Consider the following 19,992-nt stretch of genomic DNA (forward strand, 5'->3'; position numbering starts at 1 on the left):
CTGCAGGAATCAAAGAAACATTCAAGTGATAAAAACACATTTAAACTTCTTCGTCAATGGGTTACAAAGACCCCCGAGTTCGAATCTCACTGGTTAAAAAAATAGTGATAACATAAATAAAGATTTATCTCCAATAACGACTGGTCCTGGGTTATGGGGACTAGTTGGGCTGAAATAGTGATTAAAAAAAAACTTTTTCTAAAACATGAAAACCGTATAGTTGAGATTATTATCTGGTAGGGATCATGTTTTGATTCGTTTTCGAAGAACAGAACTATAATGAATCGAAAATTTCGATATTTTTTTCGAATCGTACCATTCAAAATTTTCGAACGGTATTTTTTTTATAAAACCGAATTTTTCGGAACTAAATCGAACTGAACCGAACTTTTAAAATTCCCGAAAAACCGAAATTTTCTTAAAAAAAATCTGAATTATTTAAAAGAACCGAAATCGAGCCGTACCAAAACCGAAACCAAACAAAACCAAATAATATACGGTACTAATTTGGTATAAATATTAAAATACCGAATAAACCGTTCCCGAACCGATCCACTATAATTTCAAACCGAATCTAGGAACGTCCATCTCTACTATTTGGTTATATTTGTTACAAGAAAATTCGAACTCGAATGCATATAATTCGTTCCAATGCATTCGAACTTTTGAAAGATGAGATCATGAATTAATGTTGAATGATTTGTAGATATGCGAGGAGGTAGAACAACATTTTTTTAAGTTACGAACTAAAGTTGCCTATTCATTTCATGCTACTATAAAAAACTCACGTAGGATCCAATTTTAAAAATCGATTGGGCAGGAGTTTGTTAAACTAAATTAAACCATCTCCAACCAAATATAAAAATAACCCAATTGATACAATTTTGGTATCACGTAGAATCCAATTTAAAAATCAATTAGGTAAGACTTGTTTAAACCAATTAAACCATTACCAACCAAATATAAAAACAATCCAATAAATACTTTTTTTCCATGAAAGTTTAAACAAAATTTTCTAATCGAAATCAATTCCTCGGTATAATTTAACAAAACATCTCTATCATACAAAAAATGACCGAACTAAAATCCGATATATGCCACCCATTAATACCGAAAATTCGAACTATTAGTTCTATTATGCTAATCTACGTTGTTAAAAAAAAACCGTTCTCACATTTATACAAAAAGAGGAAGAGAGACCGTCGTTCAGATTGGTGACGGATAATACATTAATGAAGACAAATTCCAGGTAGCCGTTGGCCGTTGGAATCACCCACATCACATCACATGTAGGGATGTCAATTAAGCCCAAAGCCCGAAATCCGCCCCGAACCCCCCGAAAATAATAAGAATATGGATCTAAAAAATATAGACTCATTAAATTTCGGGCTTTCGGGCTTCGGGCTAAATAGGCTGCGGGCCAGTCGGGCCGGGCCGGTCGGGTCTCGAGCCGCGCTTGAGGTCCATTAATTTTTTTCTAACCCCTTTTTCTAAGCCAAAGTTTTACCTCTCTATGATTATCTTAATTTCTTTTTAACCATATTACATCATTTGATAATAATCTTTTGTACTATTTTTTTACTAAATCAAACCTAACCTTTGCTATTTGATTAAATTTTTTTGTTTTATATTTTTTCACTCTATATTGGTTTTGTTTCGTACTAGTAGTTCGGATTTTGTTCTTCAATGCACATAAACAAACACATGTTCTATATTTATATATGTGTATCTTTTAACCAAATGACGAAACTTTATTTTGGATCCAATTAATACTTTTTAAAGTGATGAAAACTTTTATTTTTTTAATCATATTACATCATATATATATATATATATCAATTTATATTTTTGAAAATGTAGAAACTTTTAATTATATATATTTTTAAACCTTTATTTACATATGAATATATTGATTCTTTTTCTATATGTTTCAAATTAATTACATCATATAATTGTATTTTTATACTATGTTTGCTTTTTTTTAATATTTTACATTATTATTATTATCGTAGAAAAAAATATTTTTATTTGATAAAAAAATCCGAAGTCCGGCCCGAAACCGTCCGAAGCCCTATAGGGTCGGGCTCCGGGCCATCGATCCTAGACCCGAAAAATAAATGGGCGGACCGGCCTGGTCCGAAAAATTCTAGGTCCGAATTAAATCCGGTCCGAACCCGACTCGGTCCACCCATTTTACACCCCTAATCACATGCATGTCCGAATATTTTAAAAAATTAAAACAAAATTGGATTAAACAGTAAATAGAAGAAGAAAATGAGCGCAAAAAAGTGGCAATATATAAAAAATACCCCTATTTTGATTTCAAGGTATATCTTTCTCCATCTATGATCCTGTGGTCCATGTGACCAGAAATTTAATTTTGATCATAACATTGAATTTATAAATTTTATATCAAATGATTAATGAGATATATAATATATAAGGTATGAATATAATGAATGGATGTGATTATCGTAAATTTAACATTATAGTCAATATAACCAAAATTAAATTTCTGATCACATGGTTTATAGGGTCACAGATAGAGAAGGTTATACCTTGAATTCAAAATAGCAAAGTAAGAATATTTTTGATAATGGTCAGCAAAAAGTAAAATCTATAAAATATGGTCCGAAAAAACATTATCTTTCATTCCGCAATCAATGCGTTTTATTTTATGGATTTCAATGTAAAATGCTTACAATGCAGATAAGTGTAACGCTTACCAACCCGCCACGGCAGCTTCCGTATATGGTATGGAACAGTTAATTGTGTATCAAACTTAACTGCGTATTATTCTCTCATCATAATCTATGCTAAATTAATAGTTGGTATATAACTATTAACTAAGAACTTTACCAAAACAAAAAAAATTATTCACTAAGAAGATGATACAAGATTAGTTTAATTTTATTAACATTTTAATTCATTTTTATTTTTTTTGAATATTTATATTTGATAACTAATTTTTTTCTAATTATGAATCTTACGTGACAACCCTTTCGCATAATAGCCTTTTATAAAGTATATATTACCGTCAAATAATATTTAATTGAACAATATTACAAAATTTTGTAGATATATATCGTTCCTCTCTTCCGATAAAGAAAAATCGTGGAAAAAAAGTAAGCAACACAAATTTCTCCAGAGAGAATGTTTTTTTATAAAAAAAAAATCTTTTTTCTCTAAATAAACGTAAAGTTGTCAATTTGGCACCTTTTTCCTCGGCTCAAACATGTGCAGCTTATGAATTGAACAAATTTATTAAAACCAACATCCACATTACGAGAATTATAAACTATTAATCAAATTCACATAATACAAGAAAGAAGCATATATGGGTTTTATGATGTTATATATCAATTATCACCCGCATTTATTCCTTCGACTAAAACCCAGCTAAATATAGAAATAAATATAACAAATTTTTGAAAATATACAAAGAATTTATTTTTTGAAAAAAATAAATAATGATTGAACTTGAAAGGTCAAATTAATCTGTGAAAATAAATAATCAATCTCTCTTAACTCTTCTTCTTCCTGAAAACGAGCTCAGTGTCAAGACCAAACCCATCGATCTTCCTCACCTGCAGGAGCTTCGACTCACGGAAAAGCTGCACCAATGGCTTCACACTGAGCAAATCATTAGCAGAGTACTTATCGGTGCGTCCAGATGTCGACACGTGTAAGACGCAGACCCCTCCCGGCTTCAGGGTCCGTTCGATCTCTCCGACGAACTTCTCCGGGTAAAGTGCGTGGTCGAAGACGTTAGAGAACTCGAAGTCGAACGTGTCGCGCGGGAAAGGCTGCGCGTGGAAGTCACCTTCCACGACGAGAGGCGGCGAGGCGACGAGGTCGATGCCGATGGCGTCGGGGACTCCGATCCGCCGCAGCGCCGCCACCTCCTGCCCGACCCGAGCTCCGATGGAGAGGCACTTGGAGTGGTTGGACAAGAGCCCTCGAGATCTGAGGCGGAGGAAGAAGGACGAGAACACTCGAACCTGATTCAAACATCGCAATCGAATTCAATCGTCGATCGAATCAACGGAATTTCTAGATCTGTCAGGTAAGAAGATGGGTACCTTACGGTCCCAGTCGCGGGTGGTCCAGACCTTGCGGAGCTTGGGGTTGAGGGTTTTGTTGAGCTGGTGGTGGATGTACGCGTCGTAGGAGGAATATCGTCGGCGGATACGGATGTCTCCGGCGGCGGAGGGGCGGAGGAGGGAGGAGGAGGGGAAGGCGAAGAAGAAGAGGAGGAGGAGGGACAGGGAGAGGAGGACAGAGAGGATGAAGGGTATTTTGGGAATTATGAATTTCATGGCTTCACCATGTGCTTTGAGCTTCAAGGAAATGGAAAGGTTATAAGAGAGAGAGAGAGTAATGTTTTACAAAAGTCAAATGTGGAATTAAAAGGGAAATTCCGCGTTTTGTGGGACCCTCTAGCTCGACACGATGAATAACATAAAAAACATAGGAATTAAAAAAAAATTCAATGGAATATTTTCCTAAATACGATAAGTTCAATGTTGCATTCCATTTAACTTAGTTTGTGATATTTTTCCGATGGATTTTTAGTGACATACAAGTATTCTAATAAACAATGTATAGTTTTTTTTAAAATTAATAAATAAATATAATGAAATTATAAAAATCAATAATATTTTCTACAAACAATTAAAACCGTTTGTAACTTAAACTCCCTAATAGTTACAAACCCATTATAGTACTAGAAGGAATGTCTTTTTCCCTCAAATATTTTTTAATAATGAAAGATGTTAGGTTTAAACTTACACTAATTTTCTAATTTTGAAATGTTATATTAATATCCAATAGTGAAAGATTGACAAAATATCAAAACCCGTATTCTCACCATTATATATAGGGGTGGGCACGGATCGGATATCCGGAATTTTTCCGATATCCGTATCCGTATCCGATCCGTACAAATATTAAATTTTATTATTCGTATCCGATCCGAAGTTTTCGGATATCCGTAATTTTGAATATCCGTAAAAATTACGGATATTTACAAATATCCGTATCCGACAAAAAATAACAAATATGATAAATAAAATTATAAAAAATACTTAAATATAAATACAATATATATATAATTTATCAGATACAAATAATATACAAAGTTTAAAATATTCAAATACAATTCATCACATACGAACATTTTAAAATTTATAAATATATTCAAATTTTAAATTCAAAAGTTTAAAGCTCATAAATCTCTCTACATATTGAGTTACTATGAGAAAAATTCAAAATATAATATAAAACATGGAGAGAGATTTTTGGTAGAGGTTTAAGAAATCAACAGAAATGGCAGACTATGAGACAGATGAGGAGGAGGAGAAAGAACTTTTAGTAGAGACTTGAAGAATAAACAAAAATGGCAGACTATGAGAGAGAAGAGAGAGAGAGAGGGGAGGAGGAGAAAGAGTTTTTGATAGAGACTTAAAGAATCAACAAAAATGGCGGACTATGAGAGAGAGAGAGAGAGAGAGAAGAGGAGAAGAGCTTTTGATACAAGCTTAAAGAATTAACAAAAATGGAGAACACGGTGTGCGAGGGAGAGAGAGAAGAGGAGGATGAGAAAGAATGGTGGCGGACAAAAGAGAATGAAACAAAAAACCCTAGGATATCTTTTGGTTTTTACAAAGTTATCCCTAAATATAAAATAATTACTAATTTACTCATATATTATTAATATTACTAAAAGATACGGATCGGATCGGATATGTCGGATAATTCTATTTTAATATCCGTATCCGATCCGTATCCGACAAATATTTTAAAGCTAATATCCGTATCCGATCCGTGAACTCCTGATATCAGAATTTTCGGTTCGGATACGAATCGGATAACGGATCGGATCGGTTTTTTCGGATATTTTGTCCACCCCTAATTATATATATATACACACAGCAAGAAGAACATTTGTCAAATTCATATTTTTTTTTTCACTGGTCAAAAGGAATGAAACATTTTTTTTTCAAAATCTAAGATGTTACATAAATAATTATCTGTGCTACTAATGTTATAGTATCTAATATATTTTATTCATAGTAACTTTTATATATTCTTAAAACGTTTGTAGGATCTAATAAACAACGGCATTTTTCTATAGTAAATTTTGTAAATCCATAATTATAATTTATATCACCAATATTTTTCAATATGAATATGAAATTAAAATGTAAAAAAAAGTCAGAGGGCAAATGATCGATGGAAGATTCCAGTAGCAGAGCATTGAATCATTTCAAATGCATCGCGCTTTACTCCAATTTGCCCCTTTTTTCTTTTTATTTTAATTCAAACATTATTTTATTTTTTTGTTTTCCAAATAAAAAAACTACAAAAAGCTTTCTCGCTTCTCACATGCATGTGCCAACAACGGTCTCTCTATTCATATTTATTGTCCGATGAATTATTTAGATATATTAAAATTTTCAAAACTAATATCGGACTTTTTAAATAAATTAGAAATACAAAATATTTTTGTTAAATTTAAAAAAACGAATAGCTGTATGGAATTTTATTTTATATAATAATGATAAAATCCGCACAACCGTAACTCTTCGTGTAATAGAGTGAGAACAATTACGTGAGACACCTCTTTCATCGTGTCGTCGTACTCATTTCCGTTTCTCCGGCAAGCTTAGGGTTTAGATGCCGAATCCCGATGGATCAAATCGAAGAACCCACCGTCCAGAATCCCCACAATTCCGTCTCCGAATCGCCATTGCAGGCTTCTTCTTCCAATTCCGCCGCAGATCCACCCTCGGGTGGTCCCGGTCACACGGCGGAGGACGTTAACCAATTTTACGATCAGTGGCTTACTCAGTTGCAGAATCTGGAGCTGGAAGGGAAAGCGACGGAAATCGAGTCGTGGAACGGTGACTCCGCCGCAGAATACGGAAGAAGAGAGGCGAATGGGAAGAGTGAAGAGGAGAGTGACGGTGAGTACCGGATCGAGAGTGAGAAGCTCGTCGACGACGAAGAGATCGACGGGAAGAATGCGAGGAGTAGATTTTCTTTTCCGGTGAGACCTGAAGCTGTGGACTGTGCGTTTTACATGAAGACAGGGAACTGCAAATATGGGGCGAATTGCAGATTCAATCATCCGGTTCGGACGAAGAATCAGGTATTGATTGTCTGAGCATGGTCTTATTCCAAATGATTGGAAGGAAGGATGAAATGCTTGTTGATGTTCTTTCGTTCTGTGGAATATCAACAACTCTATTGGATATTGTGGTATCCAGTGGGAAATTCAGACTTTTTTTTTCGGAAATGGTCATAAAAAGTTCTGTTATTTGCGTAGTTTGGTCGGAGATGGAACTCTATGTACACTTAATTTGGAAGCTTCTAAGGATAGGATGTAGACGTTGATGGAATCTTACGTTTTATTTCAACTTTTGAAGGTGAACGAAGATGCTGGACAGAAGCCAGGCCAGATAGAGTGCAAGGTATTGTATTTTCCCTACGCCAATTTGCTTTTCAGTTGCGGTTTCATGATTTGTTGGGATTGTGAATTTTGAATGCTTTTTGTGTTAGATGATTTGCTCCAAAGTTGGATAACATTTTGTTTTTCGATCGGTTGTCATCTCTTTAACTTGGAAATCGTTTATTGAAATCGAACCGCCTTCTTAATATGTCCGAGTGGAATATGGTTATAGTCACCATTTTGATAGACTACATTCTTCTTGAAGTATTACCTCCGGACAGGTGGGTGCAAGTATGGAAAAGATTGTAGGTATTTGCACAACAAGGCAAAACTTCATGTGGCTCCAGCCTTTGACCTTAACTTCCTGGGCTTGCCTATCAGACCTGTAAGATTTTTGACGTGGTCTTGGCGACTTAATCTAGATCCTGGTAAATTTTGAACCACTGGTTGTTTTACAATCTTTAACCTTATTCATTTACAGGGCGAGAAAGCATGAGAAATGGTTCCTGCAAATTTGGAGCTAGCTGTAAGTTTGATCATCCTGATCCTAAAGCTGTCGGTGGGGCTGATCCTGCCCCGGTATATGTCAATGGTGTCCCTGGTGGATCGACTCCTTCACAGGCAAATGTGGCATCATGGTCTATTCCAAGGCCATCGAACGAAACCGCTCCTTATGTGCCAGTTATGTCATCAACTCGAGGGGTTCCTTCTCAATTTTCAGAATGGAATGGATACCAGGTAAACGATGGGTATATTATCTACGTGCGACGTTGATCATACTGCCGTTTTTTTTAATTACAAGATATCATTTGCTTGTTATCGTCACACCACTGAATTTCTTTCTACCTATCTCTGATTTTGCTGTCTTCTGCTATAAGACTCCGGCATATCCACAAGAAAGAAGTATGCGTCCCTCAGCTGCATTTGCAAATAATACAGCAACTGGAACCAGCATCTATGGAAACAATCAGGAGATGCCATCGGATGATGAGTTCCCGGAGCGACCTGGTGAACCTGCATGCAGCTTCTTCTTGAAAACGGGGGAATGCAAGTTCAAGTCTAATTGCAAGTATCATCATCCAAAAATTCGGCCACCAAAACCACCTCCTTGTGTTCTCAGTGACAAGGGCCTGCCTTTAAGACCAGTAAGTCAGTATAATTTCTTTTGGTTTGCCATTTCTGATTCCATATCTGTACTTTTATCTTGATGATATCTATTGCCCTATGTGTCTTTTCTGAGAGTACATGGTGCTGAGCCAGTCTTGAGACCCCCGCGAATGGGCCTAACTTCATGGTTCCTTATGGAACAACAGGATGAGTGAGATTCTTTGTTAAATTAGAATGGCTGATATAAATCGAAACTGTTAAATTGCCGATGTAGTTGCATGTACCTGGTAATTTCCTTTTACTCCGGTTGCCAGCAGCATGAGTAGATTTGAGTTGGATTTGGAAGGGGTAGTTGCAGAGGAATCTTACTGCTAGAAATAGCAAAGGTTTTCAAGAATTGAACACGGCTGAGGTTAATATATTCATGCAGGTGGGTTTGATTTTCTTATGTGTTTTCGAAATGCAGGATCAAAACATCTGCTCACACTACAGCCGATATGGCATATGCAAGTTTGGGCCAGCTTGTAAATTCAATCACCCTACTTTGTCCGTAACTGATTCTGACATAGACAAGCCGGTGGCTTCTACGAACTAGCCCTTTGGCTGCAGAATCCTGAAGCCAAGCTTGAGTTCAGTACATGCACCCGATGTACCATCGGCTCCGCCGGATTTTTAGGTCTAACGGTAAAAGCCTGACTTCTAAATCCTTGCGAAACTGTAAGTTAAAATGCTACGCTGCACATAAGTTCGTTTAAGCTAAAACTGCCTCTAGGCTTTTCACAGCAGCGTGTTGTGTGTTTTAGACAAAGACAGACTGCAAACCTAGGGTTTTTTTTTTTTTTTTTTTTTTTTTTTAATTCTTCTGTTTCTTTTGTAATAGACCTAGAAAAGGTGGGCATGATGCTGGAATTGAGAAGGTGAAGTATGGCTGGATTGTTGTCCTAAATCCACTTACCATCATACTACCGGCCTTAAACTGCAAATCTTACTTAAAGTTTTGACATTTTCTTTATAATAAAAATCCCAATCCATCAACCCAAAGTCCAGCCAAACACGGCATTGCCATCCCTATTTCCGGAAATAATTGAATCATATGCGTCTGACAATACTTAAGCACGTCGTTGCTATATACTCAACGTTTAAAAAAATAAATTTCATGTTGCTGAAAAAAAACTGAGGAAGGCCAAAGTCATGTCATCGTCGTATCTTTTCCTCCACACTAATTTAACACATCTTACAAAATAGTTTTCTGAGGCAGAGAGAGAGACACAGAGTAGGGTTTCACTTTCAGACAAGAAGCTTCACCATGTAAGGCCCTTCAAGTTCATAACCTAACTTTCTGTAGTAATGGCGGGTTCCAACCCCCGAAATCACTGCGACTTTGTTCGAGCTGTGTTCCCTCCTCGCTATCCTCTCCGCTTCTTCCATCAGAAGCGTTCCGTATCCCTGCCAGATCGATGCAAAACCATCATAAAAAAAATTCATGAGAAAACATTATCGAAGCAAATGACTTTTGTTTCTTCTTCTTCTTCTTCTGTCGGTAAAAATGCAAGCTTGAAGTTGTTCTCAGTCACCTGGTGTTGCAACTTATCCGCCTCTCTACCATGAACAGGAACAGCTGTTCCGTACACGTGAAGTTCACGGACAATGGAGCATTTCCCCATGAGTTCTGGACAAGTAACGTTCCTCCCACACTTCCTCAAACGTAATAACCCGACAAGAATGTCCTGCGTCAGACAAACACAATGTGATTGGCTCAGTACAGGTGGCCTTTTCGGGTTCCCTTCTGTTATGTTCGGTTTTTATTGGTAAAACTACTAATTTTCCAAAGAAATTTTTGGTTTTTTTCGTTATTATTATATTCGGTTCGGGTGTTACGTTTTTTTTACGGTTTTAGAGGAATTATAACCATTTGGTTTTTATATTGAAAGTGTAACCCATTCTGGAAGGTGAGGATGAAAGATATGAAGGGTTATACCTGGTGTGTGTCTTCATACGAAAGGAACGTCTCCCAACCTTCGTTGGCAGTGTAATCACGACGTACAAGCTCTACTTCTTCTGGCTTGATTTTGTGGTGAATGTCCTGTAACCGGAAAAAATAAGCAGATAAAGCTTCAAGGAAAAAAAAATCAGTTTCCGAACAAAAAGGAAAAAGAGGATAGGCAGAGCTGTTAGTCGTCTCTCACCTGAATTCCAGCTTCACGCGTACGAACATCACGGCATTTCAGACCCAAGTCATCCATTCTAGCCAAAGCCAACTCACGAAGATTTCCTTTTTCAACCCCTGAAGTAACCAAAGGCATAGGAATATCACGCTGAACTCTATAAACACGTGTCCACGGAGGTACCATGGAAAGAATCCTCGCTACTATATCCACCAGTTGCTCTGGTGGATAATTTCTATACCTGCAGAGCGATCACACAACATAATAAGAATTCCGCTCTAACATACATGCGCTCATGTAAGAAAAATGTGATATCATACCTGCCAGTTTTCCAGAGTTCATAAAGCCCAGTTCCACGTATCACAAGGGTGGGATATATTTTTAACCCATCGGCTCTAAAGGATGGGCTCTCAAAAAACTCCTTGAAACTTTCCATGTCTCTCTCAACCCCGACATTAGGAAGATCTGGCATCATGTGTGCAACCACCTACCGCAAAAGACAGAATAAGATGACAGAAATGAGACTATTTTGATGATTAGCTATACAAGAAAATGAAGGACAATCAAGGGCTATTGCTTTCGAAAAAATAAATGAAGGGAAAACATTACTGAAATTGAAAGTAAAAGCGGCCAAGGGATGTTATTACGAAAGGAAACTGTAGGTGTACCTTGAAACCAGCATCTTTAGCGAGGCAAAAGCAGTCAGCTACTGCAGCAACTGTGTGTCCCCTATTTGTGTCGCGAGCAACATCTTCATATGTGCTCTGGACACCGATCTCGAGCCGTGTGCAACCATAAGACAGCATTTGTCGTAGATGAGGTCCAAGACAGTAATCTGGCCTCCTAATCAATTTATAAGGACAGACGAGAAAATGTCTATTCAAATTTGATATCTTGATCTTAAAGAGGTTGGAAATTGAAGCTAAAATCAAGCTTCTACTTCGACGATTAGCTACACAATAGAATGAGCTTGAAAGAACTGTTCTCCCTCCCCTTGCCACATTTTATCAAATGACATAGACAAGTAAGATGTAGAAGCAAGAACAACTTAAAACAAAATGGATCAAAGAAGAAAATAAGAATGTGATTGACTTAGATGGGCCGCAGATGCAGTGGGGGATAGATGCATCCTACAAAAAAATGATACTTAAATCAAGTAACTAACGTTTCGATTGTCATGCCAATGCACTTAACCGCGCTATGTTCTGAATAAGCAACTGCTTCTTCAACATTCGCAGAAGTATGTCCTGACAAAGCATCATGAAGATTCCTTATGAAGTAATCTCTGTAGTCTGCAGGCAGTGACATGAAAGTACCTCCCATCAAGATGAACTCGACCTGGAAAACATATAAATCACTAGCAGTGATCAGTACTACAGATAGGTACACTGAAAACAGCTGAAACTAAGAAGAAAATTTTTAATAAGTTGGGCTGCAGAAGAGATTAAACTCAACTTTATGAGTACTGAAGATAGGTCACAGAAAATATCTGAAATCAAAAAGAATTTATTTTAAGTTGGCTGTAGAAGAAATTAAACTCAAACCTTATCCACACTATGACCCAACCGCTTCAGCTGATCTATCCTGCTTCTTGCCTGGACATACGGATTGTACCTATGATAAGAAACATAATTTTAAACACCCACTGTATATGAAACCTGCATCATCATCATCATCATCATCATCATCATCATCATCTTCAACCGAAAAAACTACATAAACTATCATTCTTATTTGGTAGTCTTAAAGTTTCCTTTATAGAACCGATATCATTCATATCCCCCTGCCAACCCAAGCAAAGATTTGTGCTATTTTAACTTTAGCATTCTTCTTAAAGATCTTCAGCAGCTGCCAAATGATGTCAAAATTATTGTACAATAGAATATCAGGATTAAAAACACTACGCAAGCCCAAAATTAAGCCTACATGCATTAGAATATCGAGCAAGGGATCGGGAGTAACTCTTTCTCTAAGAAAGATTTTCCATCCAAACTCGTATGAAGCCCAACGATCACAGTCCTAGGAATTATCCACCAAGATTTGGCTCAACCCATAAAATACGCATCCAACCAATACTTAATACGTGTGAATAGATTAACTTCAGTTTTCTATACATTGTTACTGTAAAATTGCTAGATAATAGGTTTCAGTTCTAAACCTGCTAAAGCAACTTAAAAAATCACAAAATTCAAGGTAAGCAAGTATAAGCTGCTTCAAGACTAACCCTCGCAAAACACGGGTTCCAAAACTACGGAGCATTAATTCAACTCGAATTCCATCTTCCTCAATCTTGAATTTGGTAAAATATGCAACGCTTATAATTAAAAAAACTTAAGAAAACACAGAAAAAATGGTCACCTGGCTCGGATAGCTCGCATGCTCGTCGGCTCATAACCCGTGTAAGACTGCGTGCTATACTCAAAATCCGAATCCGGACCACCGGGACAATACACACAGATGTTCCCCGTGGTTGCAATGTGCGGACACCTATGAGGCTTCGACATGACCGCCACGACGGCTATTCCCGAAGCCGTTCGGACCGGCTTCGCTCGGATCTTCGGGAGCAGTGCCTCCCTGTCGGAGTCTGGCAATGCCGCGATCATCTCGACGAGCTTCGGAGCCCGAGCGAGGCCGTACTTACGACAAGCGGCAGATTTCAGGGCATTGAGGTCCACATTCTCGTTGCGGTGAGAGAGCTCGACCATGGAGCAGACGATCTCCGATATGGCGCAAACTCGTGCTTCTTCCTCCGTCAAGCCATGGCCCTGAAAACCGCCCCGACCAGGCCGAGGAAGCTTCTTGGACTCGCCGCTCATCGCCGTCGTCGCCGCCATCACCAGAGAAAAGCCTCTAGGAAAGCATTGGGGCAAGTGCGTGGAGTTGAAACGCAGAGTTTTATGTGATGCTATCGCAAGTGCCGTCTAATATTAAAACGGGAAAACCCCAAATAATCCAGCTTGTCGCAAGGCTACACCAAAAATATATAACTCATTAATCAAAAGTCCATTTTATCCTTAAAAAAACAAATAAAAGACGTTATCACCCTTATTAAAAATAGAAATATCCCAATGACGTCTGTTTATTCTTCTCCCGTATTCTCTAATTTCTCCTAATCATCTACTCCCTCGTCGAAAACCGTTTTCTGCCCGTTGAAACTACGAGGACGAAGGCCGAGTACGAGACAAACGAAGATGACGGTGGTGACAGCCATCTTCAACGCTGTCGACGAGCTTCTTCGGACAGAGTGCGAGGTTTTGTACGGGTCTCTCCCATCGTGTCTAGACGGTGCTTACATTCGTACCATCTCTCTTTGACGACGACAACATGCTCTACGCGATTCGAATCCATGGCGATCGAGCTACTGAAACATCTAAGGCTGCATTAATCGTGGATACATGACAGAAGGAATTGTTTTTTAGTTAGACGCATGGAATTAGCTAAGCATTTTATTCGCTCTGTCGGCGGTAAGGTTTTGATCGGACAGTACACTCCAGCCAGTCTTGGTCTCGTGAACACGAGCCTCACGTTATTCGGGAACCGACTCTTTGCTCTCGGAGAGTCCGATTTACCGTGCACCATCAGATTGACGTCGACGACGGACGATGATATCTAGACGATTGACCGGAATGATTTTGGCGGGAAGTTGTTCATGAAAATGATAACTCACGCGAAGAAGTCAGGAGTGGCTGGTTCAACTGGTAAGTGGATATGCACAAAGAGTACTCCACCCCAGGTTCGAACCCCACTCTGGTCAAATCACATATTATCGAAAAAAAAAACTCACGCGAAAGAATGGCAATCCAACTGTCCACAATTTATGATATATCCGAGTTGCGAACGCGTTGATTAGAGCTTATGCCAGAGATGGTCTCCTCGTTGTAAAGGCGAAAGAGATGGAAGGAGAAGGCTCATTCATATAGGAGAGGAGCCAAGGCAAGGCAGAATCTGACGACAAAAGAGATGAAGGATAAGAATATGGAACTCTTTGCTTCTGGACAAAATCAGAAACTAAGGACACAGAATCTGTGCCTCAAGTAAGCTTTCTCTTTAGTTTTGTCTGCTGCTTTCGTCCGAAGTTGTGGAGATGTAACTCTATGTTTTTGGATGTATATATATAATATGAAAGAGTCTAGACTCTATATATGGATCTTTGAAACACTTCGTCCTTTGAAATTCAGGTTCTTGCCTTCCAGAAACAGTGGAGCAAGTGATATGATATTTGTGACAAAAACAAGGTCTAACAACAACTCCAACGAGATCAAACGACACATGTGTGGATAAACTCGAGGATCTTGTGGTGCACACGAACGCGGCCATTCTCTGCAATGTCTCCCAAATCTTTGGTCAATTTCTCTAAAGTTTGGATCTTCGTCTTTAGGATCTCGAGATCTCCCTCAAGCTTCTCCACCTGTCCGAACTCAATCCTCGCGTTGATCCAATTCTTCGTCACTCGGATCAAAGGTATGAGAGCGAATATCATCCCGGAATAGAACACGAAAGAGTAGGCATCTCCCTCCACCAAATCCAGCATATCGCGACGTCGGTGAAGAGCGGGAATCACCTTCCTGTGGAAGAACAACAGGCTGGAAGCCTTGATCAGATCGATGATGGCGAGGAATTGATCAGCCTCTCCAAGTTAGAGATGTGCTTCCGACAATCGATGCTCTTCCGGGCGAAGTCTTCCATGAAACATGATGAGTCATCAGAGTTGATCCGTAATTGGTCGAGGGCCTTTACGAGGTTCGAGACACTTCCGTCCTGTCCGAACCCGCGAAGTGCTTTCTCGATGATTCTCTCATCATCTTTAGCTTTTTCCCAGAAAAGTCTTTGCGCTTTCGTAGGGGGCAATTGCAAAAATACCCTTAAATATCGATTTCACTTACAGTCCATACCCTCGCTCAGAAAAAAAAACGACAACATCACATATACCCTTATAAATATAGAATCTATATAATACCCTTCCTTTATTTATATAATATTATAATATATTAAAATAAATAAAATATAGATCTGCTTTTACCCCATTTTCTCTCTCCTCTCTATTGTTGTCTCCTGCCTTATATCGCGTTCTCTCTCTTCGAGTTTTTCTTCTTCTCTCTCTTCGAATTTCTCTTCTCCTGCGCGATTTTCTGGCAAATTTGCTGCGAAAAACAAGTGAAATCTCCAAGAAACTCATCCAATAAACGTAGATCTCGTTAATAGGTAAATTTTTTTTAAAGCCGGTATATATTTTGGGTATTTAGGGTTTTTTTATTTTCGTGTTTATATAATATAGATGAGTCAAATGTAACATATATATCAGTTAAACTGGTCAAATTAACTCGTCACATTGGTGAAAGTGACCATTTTGTCCAACTGGTCAAACTCGTAGAAATGGCCAGACTCGTCAAACTCGTCAAACCAATTTCACCATTTTGTATTTATTTTGTACATGCATAATGGCTACAAGTGATGAAAGAATGACAATTGTTTATTACAATTTGGTGACAAGTGGATAATAAACGCAAGTGGAGAATATGAATGGGAAGGAAAAGTTAAAGATGCCAAGGGTGTGATATTCCCTTTTCCTCCGACAGATTTGACATGCAGACATCTGGTTGAGGAGTTATATTCTGATATGAATGTGGACAAAGAAAAAGCAAATATTCAGCTAAGTTATCTACCGACAATAAAAGGAAATAGTGAGCCGATTTACATATCGAATGACAAGCAAGTGTTTATTTATCTCATGGACAAAATAAACGGAGGAAGAAACATGTTTCACTTGGAGATTGAAAAAGTAAATTTGAGAAGTGAATGTGGACAAGAAGTTGTTATGCAATATATTCCGGATTCCGGTAGTGCTGTTGGACCATATGGGGCTGTGATTTATGCAGGTTATAATAAGAATATGATTCAGAGTCCCGATTTGAAGAGTAAAGGTGCGAGTAATACGATACAATTTATAGATGATCCGGATGATGAACATACTATTGTTCGAGGAGAAGATGAAATGAATGTAGAACATGCAATTGTTTTAAAAGAGGGACCTGCAGCTGATATGACATGTGAAACCAACAAAGTTGGCTTTGATGATGGAGATGGTGATGGTGAGAATAATATGGCCATTGTAGCTGTGGAGGACACATCGTTTTCTCTTTCAGTATTCAATTTTAGTGATGGATTGAATATAAGTATTGGTTATGAGTCTGATAATAAGGCAGCAACTCAGGAATATGTACGGAAAGGCGCAGTTAACGCTTGTTTCGGTTTTGCTATAGTGAAGTCTGACAAGAAGTTGTGGGAATTAAGATGCAAGTTTTATAGATCGAGTTGTGCTTGGAAATTACGCATCGCAGCGATTCAGAATTCCGAACGTTTCAGTGTAAGATCATATAATCCCGTTCATAGTTGCAGACCTATATCCAAATCCAAAAAAGTTGTGCAAGGTTCAGCGAAGTTGGTTAGAGATTACTTAAAGGAAGAGTATGCTGGTAAACTTGAAACTCCCAAAGCAAAAGAAATAGTAGAACGGGTGAAAGTCACTGCAAAACTAAAGCACAACCGGGTTTTGTGTCCTAACACACCTAGAATGCCTATAAATGCATGTGATTATCCTATAAAAACTAGACAAACTCTCATAAAAATATAGAGAAAAATAGGAGTTATCAAACATGCATTGTTAAACAAAATAAGGTGTTAAATTTAGACAGCTCCGATCATTTTTTACTTATCAAATTTGTTATACGGAGTGTTTCTAAACATTTTCGTAGTTCGGAATTGATAAATTCACCAAATCAGAGAGTTTGACGAGTTTGACGTGTTTGACGAGTCAACCGAGTTTGACGTAATGAATAGAACTAGATGTTCTGCTAAAGTTTTAAACCTGATTAGATCTTAATACGAAAGAGGTTCTTAAGAAATAAAATACTAATAAATTAAAGAGGTTCTTAACAAATGAAATAGTACGAAGAAGAATGTCAGCCTTACTCGGTAGACACCGACACTTCCTTACCATTCGCGAATATATCAGATGCAATTTTTTCGCGAATAGAGTACACCACCGCGTCGCTCACCTTATCCAATAAGGTGAGATCATTCCCGTAGAGTGCCTCTGCATATTTGATGCTGTATATACCGCATTCATTTCCTGTTATGTTTGAGGTAGATTAGAGATTAGCTCGATGGAAAACAAGGTCGAAATGTCAATTCGACCAGTCCCGCTAATCATGAAGGCCTCTGGGATACTTCTGCATAAGTGATGAATCACTTTAAGTGTCGCCTCCTTCATTCTCGGGTTGCAGTCATACACTTGAATCACCATGTTCCTGTAGTCCACTTTTAATAGTGACCCAATGAACACTTACATTAGGATCTACCAATGACGGAATGTTCAACACACTGATAAAACCTTTGAATTGGTCCAATTTTCTTTTACCACTGTCAATTGGTAATTCACCACTCATGTATTGTCCAAGAAGGCCGAGATCTTTCAGTCCTAATTTCCACCATTTGAAGCATTCACAACACTGCACATCACACAGAAGGTACCTCCTACTGTTTGGTTCAATTTGGGGTACACGTTTCCGGATGTCATACATGGCTTCATCGATATGATGTGAGAACAAATAGTCAAATGGGTCAAACAGTCGTCAAACTCGTCAAACTATATGTGAAAACACTAACTTGATCATTGAGCCATACACCTTCTTGTAGAAGGTCTTCCCAAAACTGTGGGTCTCGTAGATATTCCAACCCCGACATCCATAACCTCTCTTGTTTCGGTTTTTGCATAAACTTTAAGAGAGCACTTGCTTTTCTTGTGTTTGTTTCAATAAAACTTTCAACTCGCACAACATTTGAAGGAATTTTGTATGTATGGGTGTTTGAGCATGAAGAAAAAGAGAATTGAACCAAAATAAAAAGAAGAAGAATAAGAACCAAGAGTATTTTCTAAAGATGGGCTAAGAGTATTATTGTGTAATGAGGGTTTCGTCCCATACTACTGTGTATTATTCATGAGATTACACATTCAAATATATAGAAGGAGACAATACCAAAGATTACGTAACTAAATCACAAAATAAAAGCTGTAATATTTGAAGCTTGATCTCGTAAATCTAGGTGTATAAATTCGATCAAGTAATAATATCCTAGATTCAACAAATACCGCAAGTGTACGGATCGATTGTAGTCGCTAGGGTCGAACACAGGGATAAGTAGATAACTAAATCAAATCTAAATCTAAGTCTAAATCCAGAGAAAATAATGTGAGTGTGAGAAGGTAACAAAGCAAACGATAAAACGGTTCTAAAGACTATGAATGAAGAACATTGCAGGCTTCGGGATTGCTTTACATGCAAGGATCTTTCAAAAGATGCAAACTATGTGGTTTATCTATCCAATTCAGGGAATTCAAGATCTAAGGTAGAGATTAATTCTCCCAATTCTAATCCCACTATCCAGGTTTAATCCTACTAAACTTTCGATTCAATAGTCTAAAACTCTGGATGAATGAACGAACGCTATCATAATTTCTAGGCAAATACCCATCTCCCGATGTGATACCTGTTCTATTTATTGAATTAGTTCTAGGTTAGAATCCCATATGTCTATGTGAATTAAAATCCTAAATTCATTCAACCAAGTGGCCAAGGAGATCAAAAGCATTAAGAACAATTAAATAAACTGAATGGAATAAATAGATCCACAAAGTCTGGAAATAAAAACCAAAGATCTCTACATAGCAAATCCCTAACCTACAACTATGGGACTACTCGCTAAACATCGAGAATGCAGGGTTCATATCAATAATACAAAACATCGCAAAATAGAAGAAAGGAAGAATGCTTAGTCGATTTTCCGGCTTCGTAATCTTCGTCTTCTGCTCCGATCTCTTGCCTCTTGATAATCTTCCTCTTTTTGTGTGCTCTAGGGTGTGTTTTCTGTGAAAAGTATGAATGTTTTCGACCATGTCGAGAACCACGAAGTCAACCGGGATATAGAAGTTCCCAACTTTCAGTGGCACATCCTCAAGTATCCCAGCAGGGTATTTAATGGAACGATCGGCAAGTTGAAGAGTCATTCTAGTGGGTTTTAGCTCACCCACATTCAGCTTCTTGAAGATCGATAATGGAAGAAGACTGACTCCGGCTCCTAGATCACAGAGTGCACGATCGATGGAAACATTACCCAATTTACAAGGGATTGAGAAACTACCTGGATCGGACCGCTTAAACGGAAGCTCGTGTTGGATCAAAGCGCTGCATTCGGCAGTAAGCGCTACGG

The 19,992-nt window shown here is 38.0% G+C and overlaps 4 protein-coding genes across 4 annotated transcripts; 2 read left to right on the forward strand and 2 right to left on the reverse strand.

The window, feature by feature from the left end:
• Positions 1 to 3,282: 3,282 nt before the first annotated feature.
• LOC104803138 lies at positions 3,283 to 4,609 on the reverse strand. The gene is made up of 2 exons (XM_010527018.2): positions 4,083 to 4,609; positions 3,283 to 4,001 (listed from the first exon to the last, which is right to left on the reverse strand). The coding sequence occupies exons 1-2, from the start codon at positions 4,317 to 4,319 to the stop codon at positions 3,525 to 3,527; spliced, it is 714 nt and encodes a 237-aa protein (XP_010525320.1). The 5' UTR covers positions 4,320 to 4,609; the 3' UTR covers positions 3,283 to 3,524.
• A 1,996-nt stretch (positions 4,610 to 6,605) lies between these two features.
• On the forward strand, positions 6,606 to 7,842 carry LOC109116000 (zinc finger CCCH domain-containing protein 43-like). The gene is made up of 3 exons (XM_019201268.1): positions 6,606 to 7,153; positions 7,431 to 7,475; positions 7,735 to 7,842. Exons 1-3 carry the CDS (start codon positions 6,692 to 6,694, stop codon positions 7,840 to 7,842), a joined length of 615 nt encoding a protein of 204 aa, XP_019056813.1. The 5' UTR covers positions 6,606 to 6,691.
• Positions 7,826 to 9,520, forward strand: LOC104803139 (zinc finger CCCH domain-containing protein 67-like). Its single transcript, XM_019201270.1, has 4 exons — positions 7,826 to 7,838; positions 7,935 to 8,191; positions 8,332 to 8,598; positions 9,027 to 9,520. Exons 2-4 carry the CDS (start codon positions 7,946 to 7,948, stop codon positions 9,153 to 9,155), a joined length of 642 nt encoding a protein of 213 aa, XP_019056815.1. The 5' UTR covers positions 7,826 to 7,838; positions 7,935 to 7,945; the 3' UTR covers positions 9,156 to 9,520.
• Positions 9,521 to 9,658: 138 nt separating this feature from the next.
• On the reverse strand, positions 9,659 to 13,634 carry LOC104803140 (elongator complex protein 3). The gene is made up of 9 exons (XM_010527020.1): positions 13,084 to 13,634; positions 12,270 to 12,339; positions 11,891 to 12,063; positions 11,394 to 11,568; positions 11,046 to 11,212; positions 10,747 to 10,966; positions 10,539 to 10,643; positions 10,135 to 10,287; positions 9,659 to 10,006 (listed from the first exon to the last, which is right to left on the reverse strand). The coding sequence occupies exons 1-9, from the start codon at positions 13,557 to 13,559 to the stop codon at positions 9,848 to 9,850; spliced, it is 1,698 nt and encodes a 565-aa protein (XP_010525322.1). The 5' UTR covers positions 13,560 to 13,634; the 3' UTR covers positions 9,659 to 9,847.
• Between the last annotated feature and the right edge of the window lie 6,358 nt (positions 13,635 to 19,992).

Source organism: Tarenaya hassleriana, unplaced genomic scaffold (genome assembly GCF_000463585.1).
Source record: "Tarenaya hassleriana unplaced genomic scaffold, ASM46358v1 Cleome80, whole genome shotgun sequence".
Classification (NCBI taxonomy): Eukaryota; Viridiplantae; Streptophyta; class Magnoliopsida; order Brassicales; family Cleomaceae; genus Tarenaya; species Tarenaya hassleriana.